The sequence below is a fragment of the Topomyia yanbarensis genome, chromosome 2, assembly GCF_030247195.1.
Source record: "Topomyia yanbarensis strain Yona2022 chromosome 2, ASM3024719v1, whole genome shotgun sequence".
NCBI lineage: Eukaryota > Metazoa > Arthropoda > Insecta > Diptera > Culicidae > Topomyia > Topomyia yanbarensis.
The window spans coordinates 160,096,672-160,119,001 of NC_080671.1; the positions used below are offsets into that span (position 1 = coordinate 160,096,672).

General features: G+C 35.4%; 1 protein-coding gene across 1 annotated transcript in view; it reads left to right on the forward strand.

Moving 5' to 3' along the window:
• The window catches only part of LOC131679859 (CD166 antigen-like), a 185,875-nt gene that overhangs the window by 146,161 nt on the left and 17,384 nt on the right, over positions 1 to 22,330 (forward strand). Inside the window, exons 11-12 of the mRNA XM_058960609.1 lie at positions 17,017 to 17,203; positions 17,410 to 17,468. Of these exons, the coding sequence (XP_058816592.1) occupies positions 17,017 to 17,203; positions 17,410 to 17,468 (246 nt within the window). The remainder of the gene's footprint in view (positions 1 to 17,016; positions 17,204 to 17,409; positions 17,469 to 22,330) is intronic.

The window sequence follows — 22,330 nt, forward strand, 5'->3', positions numbered from 1 at the left end:
TTTCACACCAAGAATGCATATACTGGTGAAGTTAGCTTTTTTTTTTTTTTTTTTTTTTTTATTTCGACTATGTTAGTCACATTTTCTTTTTTTACGTTTTAACGACATTCAATTAGCTAGAGATTACTGGGTAGGGAAAGTTATGAAACTTAGAGCCATAGTACTCAAGTGAGAGCAAGGATGTGAAGTAAACAGATCGGAAAACTAGAAGTGGCAGGGTCATTAGAACAGGCTTAATATCGTGCGGGCTTAATTTTTGCCTTCTGATAATGAGGGTCGAGCTTAGGCAGAATAACTACGAATCACCCGAGTTCACTATCATGTGTCCTTGATAAAGGTAGACGTATCTATCTTTACCGTGACAACCGGCAAAAATTAAGCCACGCAAGATCACCACTGAAAACCTGTCGACGATTAGCATCAATCTGAATGATGATTGCTGCTGTTCATCTCTGTATGCCTTTTGAATGCCTTGCTCTCACTTGAGTACTATGGCTCTAAGTTTCATAACTTTCCCTACCCAGTAATCTCTAGGTGAAGTTAGTATTGAGATGTTCATCAAAAATAAAAATATAAGTGAATTGTACAAGTTTGAAAGACAACAACTTTCAACATTGCCCTGCTACGATCTATTGCATAAATTATAAATGTGTACCCGCACCTTAAAAGTTGCTCATAATATGCATCGTGTTCCTCCCACTCATTATTATAGGAAATGTTCAGCGTGTAATAAGCAACTAGCATAGCGATTAAAAAAAACGTTACCTCTTCCGCTCGGACTACCTCGCCCGTAATTTGATCCATTAAAAAAGAAATGAAGAAATAAAAAACACCCGAAGCGCAACAGCAGAATGTAACACTGCATCGACCGGTGCCGAACCTTTTGTTTGGCAGAAGAAAGTGCGCATAATGAAACCAATTTCCCGTCGTTATCGTAGCGTTCTATATTTAGAGTAGAACGGGGCAAGGAACCCAATGGGTCATTAAGTCAAGTGCTGTTAGTGTTATTGTAATTTTTCCACACAAGTAAAGCTAAGTGTATTTCTGTCATCTTTTTTCCTTTTTTGACGTAGGACTACGTCTTTGTTTTCGATATGGGGGTGCACTCTGCAAATTCAACAAAAATGGTATGTAACGAAAAGTGGTCCAATTTTAAACGCATGTAATTCAGCCATCTCACGATAAATTTTCAATTTTTTTGCACAAATCGCCCCGAAATACTTCTAAGAATAGATTCCAATAGATAAACCCAAAGATTTTTGATATCATAGCATTAAAAAATTAAATAATATACAACCTTGTCAAAATATCGCGCATTAACACACAGAAGATAGCGCTTCCCAAGCCCTGTACGACGGATTGGTGTACCTAGCGCGCAACGCTTCTATGAATGACGTCATCATCGACTATTTAAAGAACGGTCTTGGCCAGACACGCTCAGTTCCCTGTTGAACGGCTAGCGAAGCAGATCACTGCGCTGTGTTTTTTACAGCCAGTCTAGCTGAGCTAGAAGTCCGTTACACTGGCTGTGGATGGACGCTACCCTGTGTCGTTCAACAGGCGACCGCTCCAACTGCTTCCTAAATGCCGCTGTAATGTTGCCAGTAAATTTTTGGTTTAACATGTATTTGCATGTAGCACATGTATTTGCTATTTGCGCTTGAAATTAAGTAATGTAGTGGTAGTAATAAGCTTCCCATTTTGGTTTATATGCAAGGACAGTTTTTAAAACAGGATTTGATTAATTAGTTTAGCTCATCTAAGCAATTTTATCAATTCTGTAATTTAAAAGGAATTTTACGGAACTTGGTGAATTTGGCCCCACTTGCAACTGGTATAATCAAGCTGCACAAAGTGTTGCATAACGCAGGGCTGTTTTTTGGAACAAAATCATTCAGCCCTTCGCTATGCAAAATCACGATATTATGACAAATGGGCTAAGCGCGGCCGTTCCTTTCAATCGGGAAAGGCCGCGTGGAATTTTGGTGAAACGCGCTAATAGTGTCGTGGTGGTACTAGTTGTCTCTTTCGCTCTACCCATCATCATCAGCGTTGACTCATTTTGCATTGTACGCTTGGGTTCAATGTTTGCGGCGAATGTGTTGGTAGGTAGGGGAACTGGCGGTAAAATGTTAACGTGTTCAAAGTCATTATTTTCTAACTAATAAGTGAATGAGATATTACAATCACCTTATGTTTCTTGTTAGACATGTTTTGTACATATCTGGGAAAAATACTTCGTCATAAACACATTTTTTCAAACATGATTCTTGATTTCTAAACGTGTCCAAAAATGAGACATGTTTATAGCGAGTGGGTAAAATGAACATGTGGCGGTGGTAAAATGAACAGCTTCTGGTGACCTGCAAAATGTCCTGTATGTATGCAATGCGTAGCGTTGGAAAGCATTTTCCGATCAATGCTAATATCCCAACAAATTATAAGCTTTGCATACACATAGAGCATTGCAGGCAAAAAAAATTGTCACGGAAGAATTGAATTTTCATGACGTAATATTAACCATTTTGCAATCCTGTGGCATCGAAACACATCTACAAACTTGGAGTTATTCATGTGTGTTTGAACTTTTAGGATCTGTTTGAGAGCAACTAGAAAGCTTGTCCTATACATGAGATGTGATTATATTGTCTAAAATTTGATTTTTCTTCACCGGTCTGGGTGTTTTTTCCCACACACTAAGTACTAAGAAAATAAATATTTTACATCAAGTAGTATAGTCCTACGTCTACAGTTCGTGCAACCCCATAGGGCTGCCCCTTGTAGTTTTATTTCAACTAATATGTAGTAATATAACATTTTCTTCTTTATTTTTTAACGACATTCAATTAGCTAGAGATTACTGAGCAGGGAAAGTTTTGAAAATTTAGAACCATAGTACTCAAGTGAGTGATGTGAAATATACAGATCGGAAAACTAGAAGTGGAAGGGTCATTAGAAACAGGCTTAAAATCGTACGAGCTTATCTTTTGTCTTCTGTTGGCAGGAGTCGAGCTGAGCAGGATAAATACTAATCGCTCAAGTCTCCTTATTTTCTATTTCTTTTATTTTTTGTTAATTTATACTTGGATGACAAACACGAAACAAACGTTTCTTGTGGTGCAATTTTATTTAGCATACTCTTTACGCGACATTTTCAATCTTCGCGAAATTATGCTCTTCTTAATGAAAAATAGTTGCCGATTTTATTTAAACCGGCACTTAAATGATGATTTAAATATAATGTGAAAATTTCAAAAATAATCTAAAATATTTGCCTTAAATTCTTTTCCGGCCTCAAAAAAGAGGCGTTGCGTCTGAATTAAGAATTTGAAAATTTAGATATCTTGTCGCTTTCCATTTTCTGGCAAATGATTTTCAATATCCTAAAGCCCATCTATTTTTTTGTAAATTCATCAGTGATGTAGAAAGCACATCGTTTGTCAACAGGAATTAATCATGATTTTGAAGAATTTAAATTCCATACAATATTACACTATAAAGATTTATGTGATCATCCAATGACCACCAAATCAATCTTTTGATATTAAAGACATCTTTAATATATTTCAGAAATTCTACAAACAGTGTTAAGTCTAAGTGTTTCTTATTTTATATTTTATTTAACATAATGTCATTTCTTGTTCAAATATTGCCATAAAATTGAAACAAACTGCAACCCGTCAGCGATCGGCGTCACAATATTTGCGATCCAACGAGACATGCGGATTTGAGGCCAGTCAAAATGTGCCGATTTTGCTAACTTGCCCGATTCTACTCTACCGCATTTTGTTCTTAAACGTGTTGTTGTTCCGCTCGCAAGTCACTTCTGTGCGCCAATTAGCGTTCGCTTGCTACCTCGCTGTCTGTTGCACAGAGAACCATGATAAGGAAATGGTATTTTGCGTGATTTACCGAAACATCCGTGTAGTAGGAAGGTAAAACACCAGATTCGCTACGATCAGTATAAAAATCTATTCATTCGAAACAGGTATGTATGTTTGTGTTGATCAATCCTGACTGGCTGTCTGGCGGACATAGTGCGGGTGAACGTCTGAAATTGTTGCCACCACCACCACTTGTGAATTTGCCTACCGTAGGGAAACAATAGCGATCCGTATACCGCGAAAACACAATTACTGGGACATCTAATTAGACATTACAAACAATGAGTGTGGCATTATTCATTGTGCTATTCGAATGGGTGGTAATTATTTCGAATGGTTTAATCCTTTTGCTGTGCAATTGTCAAGTTCCAAACGTAAGTGTAGTATTTACACGCCTTTAGAAAAGTATTGCTAAAGAAATGTATTAGCTGGCAGTTATTAAAGCATTCATGGAGGGCAATCGCTTGCCCACGTTACATTCAAAGTAAGGACAGTGCGGGGCTGCGTACCACGGGGAGTAATGAACCACGTCAATATCCGTTATGTTGTTAAAAGTAAAATTACTGCAACTTTGTAATGTCACTTGGGCTTGGGTATCAAAACGAATTTCAAGCATCTATCATTCAATCACAAAAACAAATTAACAGGCTACGGTTTTCACTCATTTTCACTGTGTTTTTCATACGACTCTAAAGTCAGTACAGAATATATCTTGTTGCTCGAAATAAAATCAACTGCTGTGTTTAAAGTTCAACTGAAAAAGCTTCAAATAGCGACCAACTTTTTTTTCGCTTCCCTTTACACAATATTCTTGCAAATCTTGTATTCAGAGCATTCTTGCAATCTTGTATTCGGAGCATTGCTAGAAGACTGCTGATTGATTTTCATAAAGATTTTACCAACGGTGTACAAAAGAACTGCTGTAACCGATTTCATTCATATGGTTCCCGGGAATTCGGATTTTTCGGAAAAATGTTCCGATATTTGGATACCACTTGTGAATTTCAAAAGAATACTGGCGATATGGGTATAAAAATTCTTGAAATCGCCTCAGAAAACTGCATTTTAGGGTGCTGGAATCATTTAGTGGTTTGACTCCGGAACGGACATTCCGGAGCAGGTTCTCCTAGGGCCATCCTGTAACGATGAAGAGCAGATTTCTAAAACAATTGCAACAATTTTGATACCCATTTAGCGAGTTTTCCACTGCAATTCAAAACTAGTTTCCCAATACCTCCGGAAAACCAAATTCCCGGGAACCATGTGAATTCATCAGTTTCATTTTCACAGAGTCTGAAAAAATATGCAGTTTCTCAATCCAAAACACTCAAAGTATCCAAATCGGCTAAGAACACCATAGTTATGAACTTTTTAATTGGCCCGTTAAAGATATTTTGTTGGACACATAACGGTTAAAAATCCTAAAGAGTACCTAGCAATTAGGGTTCGTCGCGGTGCGGATGTGAGCGGTAAATGGATAGTCCGTACCGCAACCGCAAAAAAATAATAAAACCGCACCGCCTGCTGCAACCGCGCTGCATTTACCGCACCGCACCGTGCGGTAATGCGGAAAGTGCGGCAAAATTCTGTATTTTTGAAAAGTGTGCTTAAAAATTATTAATTCATTTGTATAACTATATATAATAAAAAATTATTTCCTATTTACACGAACATTAACTTTGACGGACTCCTCAGAATGTAACATTTATTAAAAAATGTCAACTTTGCAAGTTTTATTAATAAAATTCCGTACATCTTGAAATAAATACGTTCGAAACAAGGTAAATATTACCATAGCACTGAAGTCCTATGAAATGTAGCTGTATTTCATCATTATACATACAAAAACGTTCTTCCGCAGCAAATAATAGGAAAACTTTTAATTTAATTATCAGAAATCGTTCTACACATAACATCCATCCCATCTCAACCGGTACAGAGTTGTTGAAGGACATTTGAAAAGCTGCAAAAGATGTATGATTTACAGCATACAGCAGAAATGTTTTTACAAATAGGGGATTTTAGGAACAAAATACGTCAAAACACTTACTTCGTTTTTTTTTCAAGAAATGGATGTATTCCTATTCAAATACTAATATTGCTCCTTTAAAATTGTAATTTACTAATAGCTAGTTCGAAAGGTAGAACCCTTTTTATGTATTTTTTTAATATTTTTCCATAATGCCAATGGCAAAAACTTCAATTAAAGTTGATAGGAGTCAAAAATTGTCCTGTGCAAAATTTGATATCTGGGCTAGCTTTGACACTTGTCACAATATGAAGGGAGGCTTTGAGAAACACACAAAAAAAATCGAATACCCTACACTAACTTCGAAAGCTTTAATTTCAAAAAGTTACAAAATACTCCTAACTGAAAAATATTAGTTGTTAATTTGGTAGAAAATATTCCCAGTTGAACGAACAATGGACATATGCGAAAAAAAGTTATGTAGAAGGAGTCTTAAAAACAAACTGCAGGAAAACTCATTGCGAATTTACACAGAAACCAAAATAGATAGAAATACGATGTTGAAGAACGAATGATAAGGTTATCGCCTAATTTGGACCCCTCCTTATTTTGGACGCTTTTCAAACATTTGTCTTCCTTACTGCTGATTCCTCCAAATTCATCGTAAACGATTCATAATTTTACGATTGCCAAGAGGAATCGGGAGAAATGATGCATTTTTAAATTGGATTTGACAGCACAATTCAATTGTTTTTCAATGATTGGATTGTGCATTTTATATATTTGAAAAGATTCGATTGTAAATTTTTCATAGTGTTCAAAATATGTCGAAAAAAATAATGATGCCAAATTATATTGGACACAACTTATAGATTTTATTTCTTAGTAACAGATTGTTTTATTATATTTGAATAAACAAATTGTATAAAATAAAGTAACGATAGGTCGAATACAGATTATATTCGGATTTCTTTTCCAATCATAGACAAGTCCATGGAAATTAGAGCAATTAAATATTTATTATGTTTCCCTATTGTAAGGTAATAATTTGCGTCGTTCTTAAATGGTAAAAGTCAAAGTTTTAATTCACTTTTTAATGCAGACTGCAGACTTTACCATTTTTTTAAAGTGCGGTTGCGTTAATACCGCGCGGCAAAAGCTCATTTCCCGCACCGCATCCGCGAGAAAAAGTGTCTTACCGCACCGCAGCTTTTGCGGTGCGGGTGCGGTAAATACCGCGCGGTTGCGGTAATTACCGCACCCGCGACGAACCCTACTAGCAATAATAAACGAGGACAATTATGATCAATCAATTTAACAACTCGTTACCTGCGTACTTATTTCAATTTTTTCCATTGAAGATAATTTTCATTGTTGTCAAGCTGTGTGGTGTCCGGAGAAATAATTTTTTTGCGCTGTTTCAGCCAAGAATAGAGCCACTGGGAACCTGCTCCCATGTCGTAAGAGGCGACTAACAATATGCTAGGAATTCCTAGGTCAAGGTATTGATCCGTACCGAAGACTTAACCTGTACGGACCATAAGGTTTTGCATCATAGCCTATATCCATTCTATATTGAGTGAATCACTGACATATAGTCACCATTTTTGATTCGCTATTCTCGACTGTGTTCCAAAGTTTTAGGTTTCTTCTGGCGATTGTACAATAGCCGTAAAGGATGAAGCCCAATTCTACACTAAGTAACAACATATATAAATATACTGGCTCTTCAGCGCAAGGTATAACTTTCACCGTATATAAAAATAAGCAAATATACAAGTAGGATTTTTTTTTGAATTGGCCTAAGATGAAGCTGTCGAATTACACAAAAAGTTTTTTGTGTGACAAGCGATCTGTAGATGTGTCAAAATGAGCCAATTTTTTGTTAAATCTGGAACCGTCTACCGACAAATCTACCTTGACGAATACCTCCAAAAGTGACTTCTTGAGGTCTCATGAAAGTCTGACACTAGCTTTGTACTACTTTTGCTTTCCTAAACAGTGGTAAACATTGCAACACTCCAGAACTTCACTTTGTCAGATAATGTAGGGCCATCGAAAGCTAAATCTTCGTAAAATCGCGCTCCTGGTCCATTCTTCAAAATCATCCAATGCAGTTCTCTGCGTCACTCTTTCGAGTTTGAACCGCTCATATGGTAGCCGGTCTATGCTAGTATTGCTCTTCTCCCATCTATTCTTCTTCTGGGCCGCCCTTGACGTTGTGCTTATTATATTAATTACGCATAATAAACGTGTCATTTTCACTTGTCATTAACATTTCGCAGTGAATTTCTTCACATACAGATATCTTTTACACTTTTTGTACGCTTGCTCTGTACTGCAAAATTTTGAAATGATCATTGAAACGTTAATAAAAAGCAATAATCAGATGGACGGCTGGTCGGAGTTCGGCATTCATATTTCTACTGGAAGTCGCACTACTGAAAACTTTGATCTAAAATGAAAAGATAAAGCGCGTGAGTACTTAGCTAAATCACAATATCTACCAAGATATATCCTGATTCATTTCCCTACCTATCCTGCGACACTTGTGGATGACGTAGAGAATTCCTCGGTCAAAATAGTCACAAGTGTTGAACTAACATTCCTTCCCATCCCAAAATTGACCTGCATGGGTGTGGCCATCTACGTTATTGATCATACTATAATCTTAGTCTCTTTAGGTTGCACGTTTAGCACGTTACAAGGGCCCGCTTCTCTTACGCCGACGATGTGAAGGTTTTTCAACAGAGGCGGGATTCAACCGATATCTAATTTCTTCAGTACGTGGTGTGATCTGAACAAATGTTTAATTGTCACGTTTGCGCGGAAACGTCATCTGATGCGATTCAATTACCGTCTGATTCCAAGACACTCTCACGTCAAAGATCCACAAACCACATACTTCATACATCGTAGAAAAGGCATCAAGACAGCTTGGATGCATCTTCCAAATAGCGAAAAACTTCAAAGACGTAGTGTCTTAAATCACTTCATAGCGCGTTGATCCGCTCAACGTTAGAATATTGTTCTGCTGTTTGGACTCCGTACTACCAGTACGGGATTGACAGAATCGACGCTGTCCAACGCCGGTTCATACACTTTGCCCTTCGACATCTCCCATGGCGAAACAGATTCCAACTACCGAACTATGAAAACCGTTGCCAATTAATGCACCTCGATACATTCAGTATCCTGAGGAACTGCTCTCAAGCCCAGGACCGCCGAGAGAGGGGGGGGGCGGGGTGTTTCCCCCCGGGCCCGGAGTTGTGAAGGGGGCCCGGATTTTTTAACAGGAACTAAAATTTTAACAACTACTTTTTCGACAAAAAATTATTTGAGCGTGCAACTAAAAATTCAATATCTTGTGCATGAGGTAACTAGAATAGCGAAAATTCTAAACTACTGCATATTTGATATCAACTATGTTTATACAAACCTAAATCTCGCGTCGAAACAAGATCAGACTCGAGCGGGCATAGCGGAATTTGTACATCGAATGCCATGTACGCAGCTCACCTGGATTCGAATCGCAACCCCGCATACAGGAATAGAGATTTTTTATAAAAAAAAATCCTAACCTGAATGAAGAAGCGAATGACCTTAAGGTTAAAATTTCTATAACCAAAATAAAAATATAATCAGACTTGTAAGGGTTAAATAATTAACCCATTCATGCCCATGTTGTTTGTGGACAACAAAGTTTTTAAACAGCTATAACTTTTGATTGAGACAAGATTTGCTCACAAAAACAAGTAAGGCCAATAAATGTGACAATCGCCTTTCATTTGAGTATTAAAGGTTTTCAAGGAAAAATGGTTTTGAAACCGTACATGCACTAGAAAACAAGTTGGACATGACAGGGTTAAATGAAATAGATTTTTTGATTTATTGAATTTCCAATCTTCGAAAGTGCTGGATTAGTATCGAAAGTAATTATTGAAAGAAAAAAACCCTACTTAGGGTTGCCACAACGGTTTTCGAGTCGAATTCCGTATCATGGTTGAGGTAAATCCGAATTCGTCCGAATCCATTGGATTATTTTGCATTTTTTGGAATCGTCCAGCATCTAGTCCTCATAAACGTCATCCTCGAGTTGCAGGCCCTAATCGTTAAGGAGGCCCTAATCGTTAAGGAGGCCCTCTTGGTGTTGGCAAATATTATTTTAAATGTGCCATTTGGGTTTACTTTACCTCGTTGAACCTTCGATTCAAGAATCAATGTTCCTCACAAAGATTCTCCAAAGAAACTGAAGTGTGATTTCACGCCTGTGTTTGTATACCGTGGAGCAGCGAGAGTTGCTGATGCTTTTAGATTCTTTGTGAATATCCGAGGAAGCGAAGTACTACATCCAACTAAATCAACAAAACTGTTCACAAACGCAAAAACAGGAGTACTTTACCAAAACAGCACACTCTACGGTGAATGTGAAGAAAATAAGATATTTTCCTCCTAGTACTACGAGCTACTTAAGAAATAAAACAGTGCATATTTATTTGTTTTAAGCATTTTATACAACAAAAAGCAATGGAAGCGCTCCAAAATTCTGTCGAGTGATCACTTTAATTCGAAGTTCTAATTGATTTCAACGCATACCCATGTGTCTCTTGAAGTCTATCCCTTGTTCAGTAAAACTCTGCTGGTCAAAGTACCACTAGAGGCAGTAGCCCTACCTCTATTTAAGAGCTCAATTGGTCAAATGAGTCATCAAAAACTCTAGATATGCTAAAATAAATCGAGATTAATCCAAAAAAAATTTCGGCGATTTTCGACCCCTTCTTCCTCCATTTTGTCACAAAGTTCTAACCTCCCCCTTGTAAAAAACGTAGCAACTACCAATCCTCCCTTGCAAAGCGTCCAGGGATGAAAAAATACATACGCTTCACAATTCTTTCAAATACAGCCTTTTATGAACATTTTCATTATAACAGCAAATTGCGTACACATCAAGCCCCTTTCATGACGAATATAGTGTTAATAATTTTGTTTTGAATTTTATAATATATTATTATAATTTATAATATATATTATGTATGAAGAGAAGATCTCTCAGTTCGGCTGACAATGATTCTAAGAAGCATACATTCAACTATATTACTAAATTTTGTTTGATTGATTTCTAAGAGAAAATTTAACTCTGCTACCAAACTAAATCAACTTGTTAGCAAGATTAGCTAACTAATGTAGCAAGTTAAATCCGCATGCAAAATCTTTTCGTTTTGGAGAAGAGAGCGTGAGATTTTGATCGTCGCTTCCTGAACGTAACGATTTTATTTTTATTTTTGAACTATTTACTAGAAATCAGTTACAACATTCTCGTAAAATATTTTAAGGTGTGCTAACACACCAACACAAATAACAGAATAATTCATGTTTTTATAGGATTATGAATGTTTTCGAAACCAGCAAAGCGTAAAATCCAACCACAAACCTTATTTGAAATTTGATCCATGTTTCTCATTTTTTTTTTTCATTTTTTCATTTCTACATGGATTTTTTTATTTTGTTAATATTTCATTGATCTACTTTTTCAAATTGTGGATTGTATTTGTATTTCTACAATTTTAAGATTCTGCCTTTTTTATCTATTTACATACTTTTATTTTATCCATCTTTTCACGTTTCTTACTTTTGGTTTTTTCCATTGCTATCACTATCACTATCACTTACTTTAATTTATAGTTTTATTTTATAGTATTTATTTTCTGTTATTTCATTTTATTCAAAAATTTTCAAGGAAATTCTGCTTTCTTTATTTTATTTTTCTTATTGTTCCATATTTTAATGCTCTACTTTTTATTTGTTTCGTTTGTCATTCCATCTAATTTTTAAAATTTATCTTTTTACTACATTTATTCTTATCATAGCCTTTTTATATTTCCTTTTTTCATATTTTTTGCATTTCCAAAAGCAATTTTACTTATCTAAATTCATTCTAATTTGTTTATTGTTTATTTTCTAGCTTTTAGCTTTCCGTTTTACATAGTTTTATTTTTCTCATTGTTCATTTCAAATAATTTTATTTATTTTTTTGCACATTTTCCTTAAGCTTTAATTCGTTATTGTTATTTCTTCATTGTTTCCATTTAACCTATTTTGAAAGTACTTTTTCTGTTGACCATTTTCCTATACGTTTGCTTTGAATTTTTTAAATTTTGTTTTGATTTTCCTAAAAATCGTTTGATTTATCTTTTGTGACACTTTGCGCACTTTTTCTTCTTTTTACATTTAGTTCGTTGTTTGAATTTATTTCAAATTGCATTTCTAGTGTTTTTTTCTATTCTTTAAATAATTTAATCCATTTTATTCATTTTCTTCGTGCTAATTTCTCCATTTTGTGTGTTTCTATAGTAAACCATGTTGGCTTTTTTCTACTATTTTTTGTTTTCCATTTGGTCTGTTTGCTCCGTTTTTGTTCAATGCTTCCAATTTTCTTTACTTTTTCGTCGTTTCATCATTCCAATGTTCCAGTTTTATAAAATTTTCCGGTCCATCCCTTTTTTTAAATTTCTCTATGGTTATTTTATTCTTGTTTTTTTATATATACTCCTCTAATTTTATGCATTTTGAACGTTTTATTTACTTTTTCTATTGATTTAAATATGTCTTGTTTTTAATGTTAAATAAATTATTATTCTTGATTTATCGAGTATTCTTTTTAGTAGTTTTTTTCATTTTCATTGATTCTTAAAATTTTTCCTACTTTCATACCTATTTTTCATTATTTTCACCATTTGTTCAATAATGTTCGACTTCTTTAATCTTTGCAGTATGTTTTCCTAGTTTCCTGTTTTCTTTTATCAATTTTTGAAAGGTTCTGTTTTGGTTTTTTTCGATTAAACATTTTTTAACATTTGACATTAATTTGTTTATTGTTTTGTTGTTTTTAGCTTTTTGTACATTCTTTTAATATTTAGTTTTCCTATTTTTTTATCTTTTGCCGTTGATCGCCGTTCAGATAATATTATTAATTTTTGTAATTACTATATTTTTAATTTTTCCATTTCCTTACTTTTACAAATACTATTGACAAAATTGGCGCTTTTCAAAGTCACCAAAACTGTTGAAGAGGTATTAAAAGACTCCCAAAGTATAAAAAGCTCTACGTTTTTTCCTTCATTAGCACTACAAATAAATAGAGCAAAAACTGGACATAAATATAAAATGTCATTGTACTATACATAATATCAGTGAACTCCAATGGATTTTAAACATTAACTTTTTTGTACTCAGGCAATACACAGTAGGGCATCGCAAAAAAAAAATTTTTTTTTTGAATTCTCAAAGGCCCCCCCCTCTCATATTGTGACAAATGTCAAAGTAAGCTCAGATGCCAAATTTCACATCATTTGGACAATTCTAGACCCCCGCCTACTTCGCTTGAAATTTTTGAAATTGGTGCTATGGGAAAATGTGGAGAAAAAATATATTAAATGCTATAACTTTTGAAGTAGCAATCGGAAAATTACAATTTATACCTCTTTTTAAAGGAAATAACCTTAGTATTGGAATGGAGATATTCCTTTTCCTAGAAAAATACGGGAAAGTGGGGTGCTGGGTCATTTTGGCCCCAAAATCCCCTATTTTTTAAATTTTTCTGCTCCATTGTGCAAACCATACACATTTTGCAGTTTTTCTAATGTAAAAAAATCTCAGAAATCAAACGGGACCTTTTAGACCTTTGTCCGAATACGAGAAGTTGGGGTTATAAGGCCGTTTGTCATTCATATTAAATTTTATCATTTTCTCGTGCATATATCACTATTACTCTTCATTCAATTTTAATAAATTGTACCTTGTTGAACGCGGAAAATTCTTAGAAATACAACGAAAATAGATTCGTTTGCATTGAAATTCAAAAACATAAAAAATTTTGACATGAACTCTACAAACCCCCTTTTTTCATTTAATGTCCTAATACCTCAACTTCACCTATTTTTCCAGGTATGAAACTTTTCTCATGTGATTCCTAAGCGCATTTTTCACTATAAGTAGTAAAATAAATAAGAATTTTGTTGTTAAATGGAGTTAATATGTGCGGTTTTATGATAAAAATGTGAAATCGAGACTATATGTCAGATAATTTTATGTTTCTGAATTTTAACGGCAACGAATCTATTTTTATTTTGTTCCTAAGGATTTTCCACGTTCAACAAGGTACAATTTATGAAAATTGAATGAGGAATAATAGAGATATATGCACGAGAAAATGATAAAATATAATATAAATGACAAAAGGCCCTATAACCCCAACTTCTCGTATTCGGACAAAGGTCTCAAAGGTTCCGTTTGATTTCTGAGACTTTTTCACATTAGAAAATCTGCAAAATATGTAGGGTTTGCACAACGGAGCAGAAAAATTCAAAAAATAAGGAATTTCCCCAGTACCCCACTTTCCCGTATTCTTATAGAAACAGGAATGTCTCCATTCCAATACTAAGGTTATTTCCTTTAAAAGGAGGTATAAATTATAATTTTCAGATTGCTACTTCAAAAGTTATAGCATTTAATATATTTTTCCTCCACATTTTCCCATATTCAAAAATTTCAAGCGAAGTGGGCGGGGGTCTAGAATTGTTCAAATGATGTGAAATTTTGCATCTGAGCTTACTTTGACATTTGTCACAATATGAGAGGGGGGGCCTTTGAGAATTCAAAAAAAAAACAATTTTGCAATGCCCTAATACACAGTGGTGGGGGCCCGTACGTTGGACCCCCGGGCCCGTATTTTCTTTCTGCGGCCCTGCTCAAGCCCCATCCGTCTCAGACTTTACTCTCTGCAAGAGTGGATTTCTCTACAATTCTGAATACCTGAATCTTCAAGTCCGCATTCGAACACTACTAACGTACTAACTCTCTTCTGCGACTATCTTTTAGGACAATCGATTACGATCGCCACAGCACTGTTACCGAACTTCAGCGAGTTTTCAATAAAGTTGCCACAGGATTCCACTTCCACTGGACTATAAATACGATTAAAAATAAGTTTTTGTCTATCCTTAAATGAAACTAAGAACCACCATTGGGGCCAAGGGGTGTGCTGGAGTTGATACAGCAAATAAATAAATGGTTATGCGCAGCCTGTTGTTCCTTTCTCTAATTTGCTGTATTTCAGTATGGTACCGGCATTGTTGGTTAGTTTGTCATCTTTCGGTATGATGTGTGAATCAAAATCAAAAATAAATTTCAATAAATATTACTTGAGAATCTCGGTTCATTAAAACTTAATTAGTGCGTTATATATTTTCTGTTGAGATCAACAATGAACAAGAATTGATTTTAATATTTTATTTTTTCATCAAATAGTTTTCAGTATAGTCGTTTTCAAAATGTTTCGAATTTGGTTCAAGTAATAGAATCATTTCATGGAACCTTTTCATAAGTCATTCGCGTTTCTCCATCAACAGCAATATATTTTTTCCAAATGGAGATGATTTTTTTTGTAACTCGCTCTTTGACATCAAGGCGCTGGTGTTGACCGTTCAAAAGATTCAACTATAGGTCATTTCGTATGAAATAATGGAATAACAGAGAGAATCGTTCATCAATAACCATTTAAGGGCTCACATACCTTTGTATTTTTCAAACAGTCGAAATTTTTTATTTACTTTATCTGAAAGTACAACTCCTTGAGAATATTTTCCCAACTTTTTATAGAGATCCGAGAAATAGATCTAAAGTTACACGAAAGCGCACTTCGACTAGCAAGAGCTGTGGTAACTTGAAATTTTAAACTCGATTTTCTCAAAATATCGTTTTTCCAAAAATGGTTTTTCTGTAATCACGATTGCCGAAAAACCTCTATACCGATTTTCTTCATTTTTTTTCAATTGATCGTAATTAATTTTTCTCGTACCTTAACGATTCCTCTTTTATGCATAAATTTTTATTTTGCGCTTGAAATTTTTTTAATACAATTTTTAGAGTTTAAAACAGCTAATTTTTAGGAAAAACGTTCCCGAATGCAGGAATAAATTATTTTATATTCAACTAATCGTTAAGGTACAAGGAATACTCATATACCAAATTTTATGAGTTCTAGGATTTTAGTTTATCTTTTGGTCTTCAATCGCAAACCCCTTACATAGAAAAGGGTTTCGGGTGAAAAGCCATAACTCCGCCAACTATCAATATATTTTTATTAACATATGTTTGTTTATTTCACTGAAAATGGTATAAGTTTGATGTAATGCAATCATTGCTTTATGCCTTTACGTGAATTCAAACTTTCTTAATATTTTTCGCACAAAAAGGTATGCAACTCCTTAACGTTCCTCCAAAAAAACGTGTTTTTTAAATTCCATTTATTGTTCAAAAAATATTTCAAAATTAAACTTTTTACAGATAAAAGTACATATATTAAACAACTTTTTTTGTTGTGGCGGCTCTGAAAGCAGCTGCTCAAACTCGTCCGATTTGTTTGGCGTCTTCATTTTTTGGAAACGAATCATCTGAAAACAAAAAGCAAAATGGTCGGTACTACAATGAAACATTTCCACCGAGAAAAATGAAAATAGTGGACATTTTAATTTTTTTAAAGTTCAGATGAACACATTTTTTGGAGGAACCTGGTCTTAAAACGTTCTCACTCAAAAAATGGAGCAGTATAAAAAGCGGGTCAAAAAATATTCGTTTAAAGGAAAATCTTTATAAAGTTACGTTTAAGTTTAAAAGTCGGGTAATGAAAAGTACTTTGTATGAACAGAATATATTGTTTGGGGATTTTATTCTGAAGGTTATGCATCAAAATTCTATAGAAAATTTATTGTTACCCCAGTAAACCACAGTTTGATTTGATATTCGGATTTCAATTTCTCAATCACCCTATTTTTAAAGTTCTATTATAATCACAAAATGCAAAACAGAACAAGTCGAAAATAAAATTAAAAATTATTTAAATTCATCACGCCATAATTTCATCAGATCTAGGCTACCCACACAAAAAGCAGGACATACTCGGTGTCCCGTCTTTAACCCAGCGGACATGGCTGCAATCACCATTCAGCAGCATTTCCGCACTTCCTATGCAAACGCAGTCGCACTCGCAGTACACAATTAATTGTTTTAATTAACTTACTCACAATAAAACCGAATTTATCGAAGGAAATTTTCCGTTTCATTAATTACGAAAATTCGTTTTTGTCTTCCTTTCTGCTTCGACAGAAAAACGCCAAACAGAGCCCCCGATGGCAACATGGTGCTGGCAGTGGAGGAGGCGCCGGTGTGGGCGCTGGTGGTCCAGGTACCGGAACTGGTGACCACCAGCACGGAGCAGGCGTTGATGGCACAACCCGGCCTGATCCAACGGACGACGATAGAGGCGATCCGGACGTGATTCCGGCGCAGTACGGTAAAGATGATTTACTTTTTTCCGTCTTTCCTGATTAACTTTGCGTTCGAGCGGCGACGCCGTCAAGGACGATTGATGGGCAAATTCACTCTAGTGCTCCAGCGGAGCGTGTAGCGCCACTGCTCGTGGGATTCTAATTTACTTTTTTTCTTCTTTTTTTATTGTTCCACTTTCCCGTTGCTATGCTCTCGTCTGTTGATTTTCAGTGTCAAACGATGGGGAAGATTCCAGTTTCAATTCGTCCAAATGGCCTAATGGGAGCTATGTAAGTATCGAGTGACAGCAAACACGAGTGCGTGACTTTTTGCCTTTTGGTCTTTCATCGAAATTGGAAAACCTGATGATGATGCACGATAGACCCAGCCGGTGCCAGATGGAAATTGATGAAGTGTTGCACTTGATTGGCTGCGGGGTGTCCTAGCGACAAGTCGCAGCGCACTACGTGTTACTTTTTGTAGTAATGAAATTTAAGAACTTTGCAATACAGCTAATCGAATTTCGGTTTGTTCCTGACTGGCATGAAACCACTTGGTAGCGGTAAATTTTGTTGCAATGCCACTTTATCAGATAAGTTCTTGTTCATGAAACAGAAGCATGATTTGTTTTTTTTAATTTAGCTTTTTTAATAATCAAAATGTATTGAGTCATCGAATTGAGCATAAGTTGGGATCTTTCCGGAGTGGAATTCTTCGATAACAATTCCATAGTTTTACCAAATACAAATTATATTTGTATTTGGTTTTACCGTTCACGATTACGAGTACATATTTGTAAAATTTTAAAAAACTCAATTAAACTTTTTATCGTTAGGTTAAGGTATTTTCGACGAATCTCTTGTTTTATTTTATTGTTATATAAAGAATCGTAGTATATTTAGTCAATTTCGATTCAATAATGCAATATTTAAACATTATTTTCCTGTATTTTTGCAAACAGTTGAACTTTGAACGAGTGACAGTGAGTCTCGGGAGGCATGGTGTACTTCATAACTCAAAATCTACTGGACCAATCGTTTTAAAATGTTGCTCAGCTTTTCTAAACATCATTCCCCGGGTGACTACCAGAGTTTTTTACAAAATTATTATCGTTATTATATTTACAATAAGATTTTTTTTTCAGGAATCGGATTTTTGGTTTAAGAAAAATGGATGAGTCGAAAAAATATACCCGTTGTTACCCAGGAAATTATATTAATAAACATTGTTCAAAATATCGATACGATTGGTCCAGCAGATTTTGAGTTATTATGTACGCCGCAAAATAAGAATTTTGCGAGGAACCTCCAGAGATTCTCGATCACTCGTTCTAGGTTTAATCAAATACAAATTTGTATTTTGTTTAATATTACGCAATGGAAATTTTAGAGAATATTGTTCAATGTAGCATTGTTGTATGGAAATTGAATAAACATACTAACACTTTCTGTATCGCCGTCTTTGTTACCGAATTAACCTTGACCTGCAAGTATTAGCTGTGACGGAATCCACTGCTCCATATTTTAACATAAATTTTTAATCACGATGTTGGGGCAGCAGATAAATCATAAATTGGAACTGAAAGTCAGTACTGACAAAATGAGCTTTTCTGTTCAAACAATCGTATCTCGGCAGTTTGCCAATCAATTTCAATGTTCCTTACACCAATGTAATTCTTAGAGCTTCTAGATTGATGACCTATACTTTTTTGTATACCAATCGATTGTAATTGATGACGGCTACAATTTCTGAAATAACAAATTCTTATATTTTCTCAAAAAGTCAAAAGTACGTAGAACTACAGACATTTCATTTAGATGGGAAATAACTTCAAATCCAAAGCGATGACCTAGTTTTTTATGTACCAATCGATTGTAGTTGATTTCGGCTACGATTTCTGAAAAAACAATTTAAATCTAAAAATTGACAAAAATACGTAGAACTACAGAAATTGATTCAATGTTATTCATAGTTTTCGAACTGGGAGTTCATCCTCTAGAAAATTTTATTGAAGAAAATTTCGCTGTACTATCAGAACATTTATCATTTAAGGTTCGAGGTAATTTTAATCAATAACATCTTTGAACTGAAAAAATTGCGACTTCACAATTCGTCTTTAAAAACAGTGCATCGGAAAGATATACGTGACTTATTTCAATATTTTTTGGAAAAATAGTCTAAATTAACAATCAAATAACAAAAATTATGGATTTTTTGTGGCTTTATTGAAAAAACCTGGTTTAAGCCACCTAGTTGTGCAAATGTGCCTTTCTCATTTATCTAATTTTCAATAAAATCGTGGACATATCTATTACAATCTTATTACATTTGGCATATATTTACAAGGGCACGACTGTCACGAATCTGACGAGCAACATGTCGACGATGACACATTTTGAACAAAAACATAATATTTAAGTAGACAAATCAGCATGAGTTAAATGTTGTCTTCGTGTTAATATATTTTGGAATGCAGTGGTGAGGGGATTACAAGTGTTAAAGGAGATGTGAAGGTGGTCTAGTTGGTGAAAATAGGTTCACTCATCACCGAATAACCAATGTGACTTAAAATACGGAATAGACGTACAGCAACTATCAATCTATCCCACCTTGTGCAGGAAGGAAAAGCTTCCATAGCTTTGGTTCAAGAACCGTATTTCCATAAAATAAATTTCTATGTAGCTTTCAACAAAAAATGGCATAACAAATCCACGTGAAATGCCTCGTGCATGTATACTTGCGAATAGTGCTATTGACGCATGTCTTATATCCGACCTCATAACTCGCGATATTTGTGCTGTCGCGGTAAATATGACTGTTGACAACGTAATCAAGAAATACGTCTATTGTTCGGCATATTTGCCGCATAATAAACCATCATTCAAAAGGGTTGTATCATACTGTGGCAGAAATGGGTTTCCCCTCCTAATCGGCAGTAATGCAAATACCCACCACATAATTTGGAGCAACTCAGATCTCAATTTGAGACAGGGTTACCATATTCACAGATTTTTCTGTAATGTCACAGATTTTTTGCACAATCTTTGATCACAGATTCTTTTTCACAGATGACAGATTTTTGGTATTTTGATGAAAATTTCACAGATTTCCACAGATTTTTGAAAATATTGTGATTTTTCACAGATTTTTGGGAAATTTATCACAGATTTTCACAGATTTTTTTCCTGTTTCAGTCATCACAGATGGCAAAAGATTTTTTTGACCGAAGCACAGATTTCAATGTGGCATCCCTGATTTGAGAGGCATCGAATAAATTGAATACTTAAGTAGTGGAAATCTGCACGTTCTCAAATGTCTCAAGTCTCAACGACAAATGTCTCAAGTCTCAACGAGACTAGTAAATTAAATAAATTACTATCGAAATCGAAAGACTTTCATGTCAGTTCAATTATAATTGCTAATGGTGAATACTCGTCCGACGAAGATGTAGTACTCAACTGTCTTTTTGACACACACTACCCAGGCTGTACGGAGCCATCACTGACGACCAGGGATGCCAGATTGAAATCTGTGCTTCGGTCAAAAAAATCTTTTGCCATCTGTGATGACTGAAACAGGAAAAAAATCTGTGAAAATCTGTGATAAATTTTCCAAAAATCTGTGAAAAATCACAATATTTTCAAAAATCTGTGGAAATCTGTGAAATTTTCATCAAAATGCCAAAAATCTGTCATCTGTGAAAAAGAATCTGCGATCAAAGATTGTGCAAAAAATCTGTGACATTACAGAAAAATCTGTGAATATGGTAACCCTGCAGACGATTGCCCCTGACTTCTTTTCAGGTAGTTCTGATTCTTGGGCATTTGCGTAGAATTGTGATAACCGAACCAATCAAATGGGCGAAGTCTCCGGGAAAGGATTGAATCATTCCAGTTCTACTACACAAAGAATATGAACACTTCAAGCATGTTTTGCCTTTCTCATATAAAGAAAGGCTATGCAATCACTGTAAAAATCGACTTTTTAACCGAGGCCCGGAGGGCCGAGTGTCATACACCATTCGATTCAGTTCGTCGAGATCGGCAAATGTCTGTGTGTGTATGTATGTGTGTGTATGTGTGTGTATGTGTGTGTGTCATTTAAACTCACACAATTTTCTCAGAGATGGCTGAACCGATTTTCGCAAACTTAGTTTCATCTGAAAGGTATAACGCTCCCATAAGCTGCTATTGAATTTTTAGTTGATCCGACTTCCGGTTCCGGAGTTACGGGTTGAAGAGTGCGGTCACACAGCAAATTCCCATATAAACTGGTACCACCATGATGTTCAAATGATGTAAAACATATTAAAATTGATGTAACATTACTCTAGTTTGCGGGTCTGGATCACTAATGATCAATCAAAGCAGCTTTAACCACATTGGCCACCTATGACGGTTCATGACGCCCCCGGGGAACCCGCCAAGTTCCTAAGCTAATATCACACCCATTCCCCAACGAATTCTCTACCGATTTTTACAAACTTGATTTCAAATAAAAGATACAGTAATGCCATTGACTGCTGCTGAATTTCATTCGATTCTGACTCTTGCTTCCGGAGTTACAGGGGTGTTAGTAAGGATACACTGGAATTTCCCATATAAATCGGTACAATCGTAATACCTCAGAGGCTAAAAACTATTGAAATGGTCACCAAATAACTTCTAATCGCAGATCTAGATCACTGATTGCCAATCAAACATTCTTTGAATATATTGTCCACTATCGACGATTCCGGAAGTCCGGAATTCCGGGCATATTCCACAATTAAAGTCAAATCGGTTCTTCGGTGATGACTGAACCGATTTTCTCAAACCAAGTCTCAAATGGAAGGTAAAATATGCAGCTGAGTATTGCGTCGCCGCCCCCCCCCCCCCCCGTCTTGCCCTTACACCTCCCTCCTTCATCACTCCCCTCCCCTTGGACCACCCTCACGCCCGCATTTCCTTCATCCATCCCGTATACCGAAATAAGATGAAGGATTTCTGACGCATCCTCCACTCCCACTCTACTAACCCCCCCTTCCCTACACGTTCAAACCCATTCCACCAACCTTTCCAAATTATAATCACATGAAGATAACATTGAACTCATGCTTATTAAGCTAATTAAATATTATTCTTTTGCCTTTCTCATATAGAAAGGTTATGCA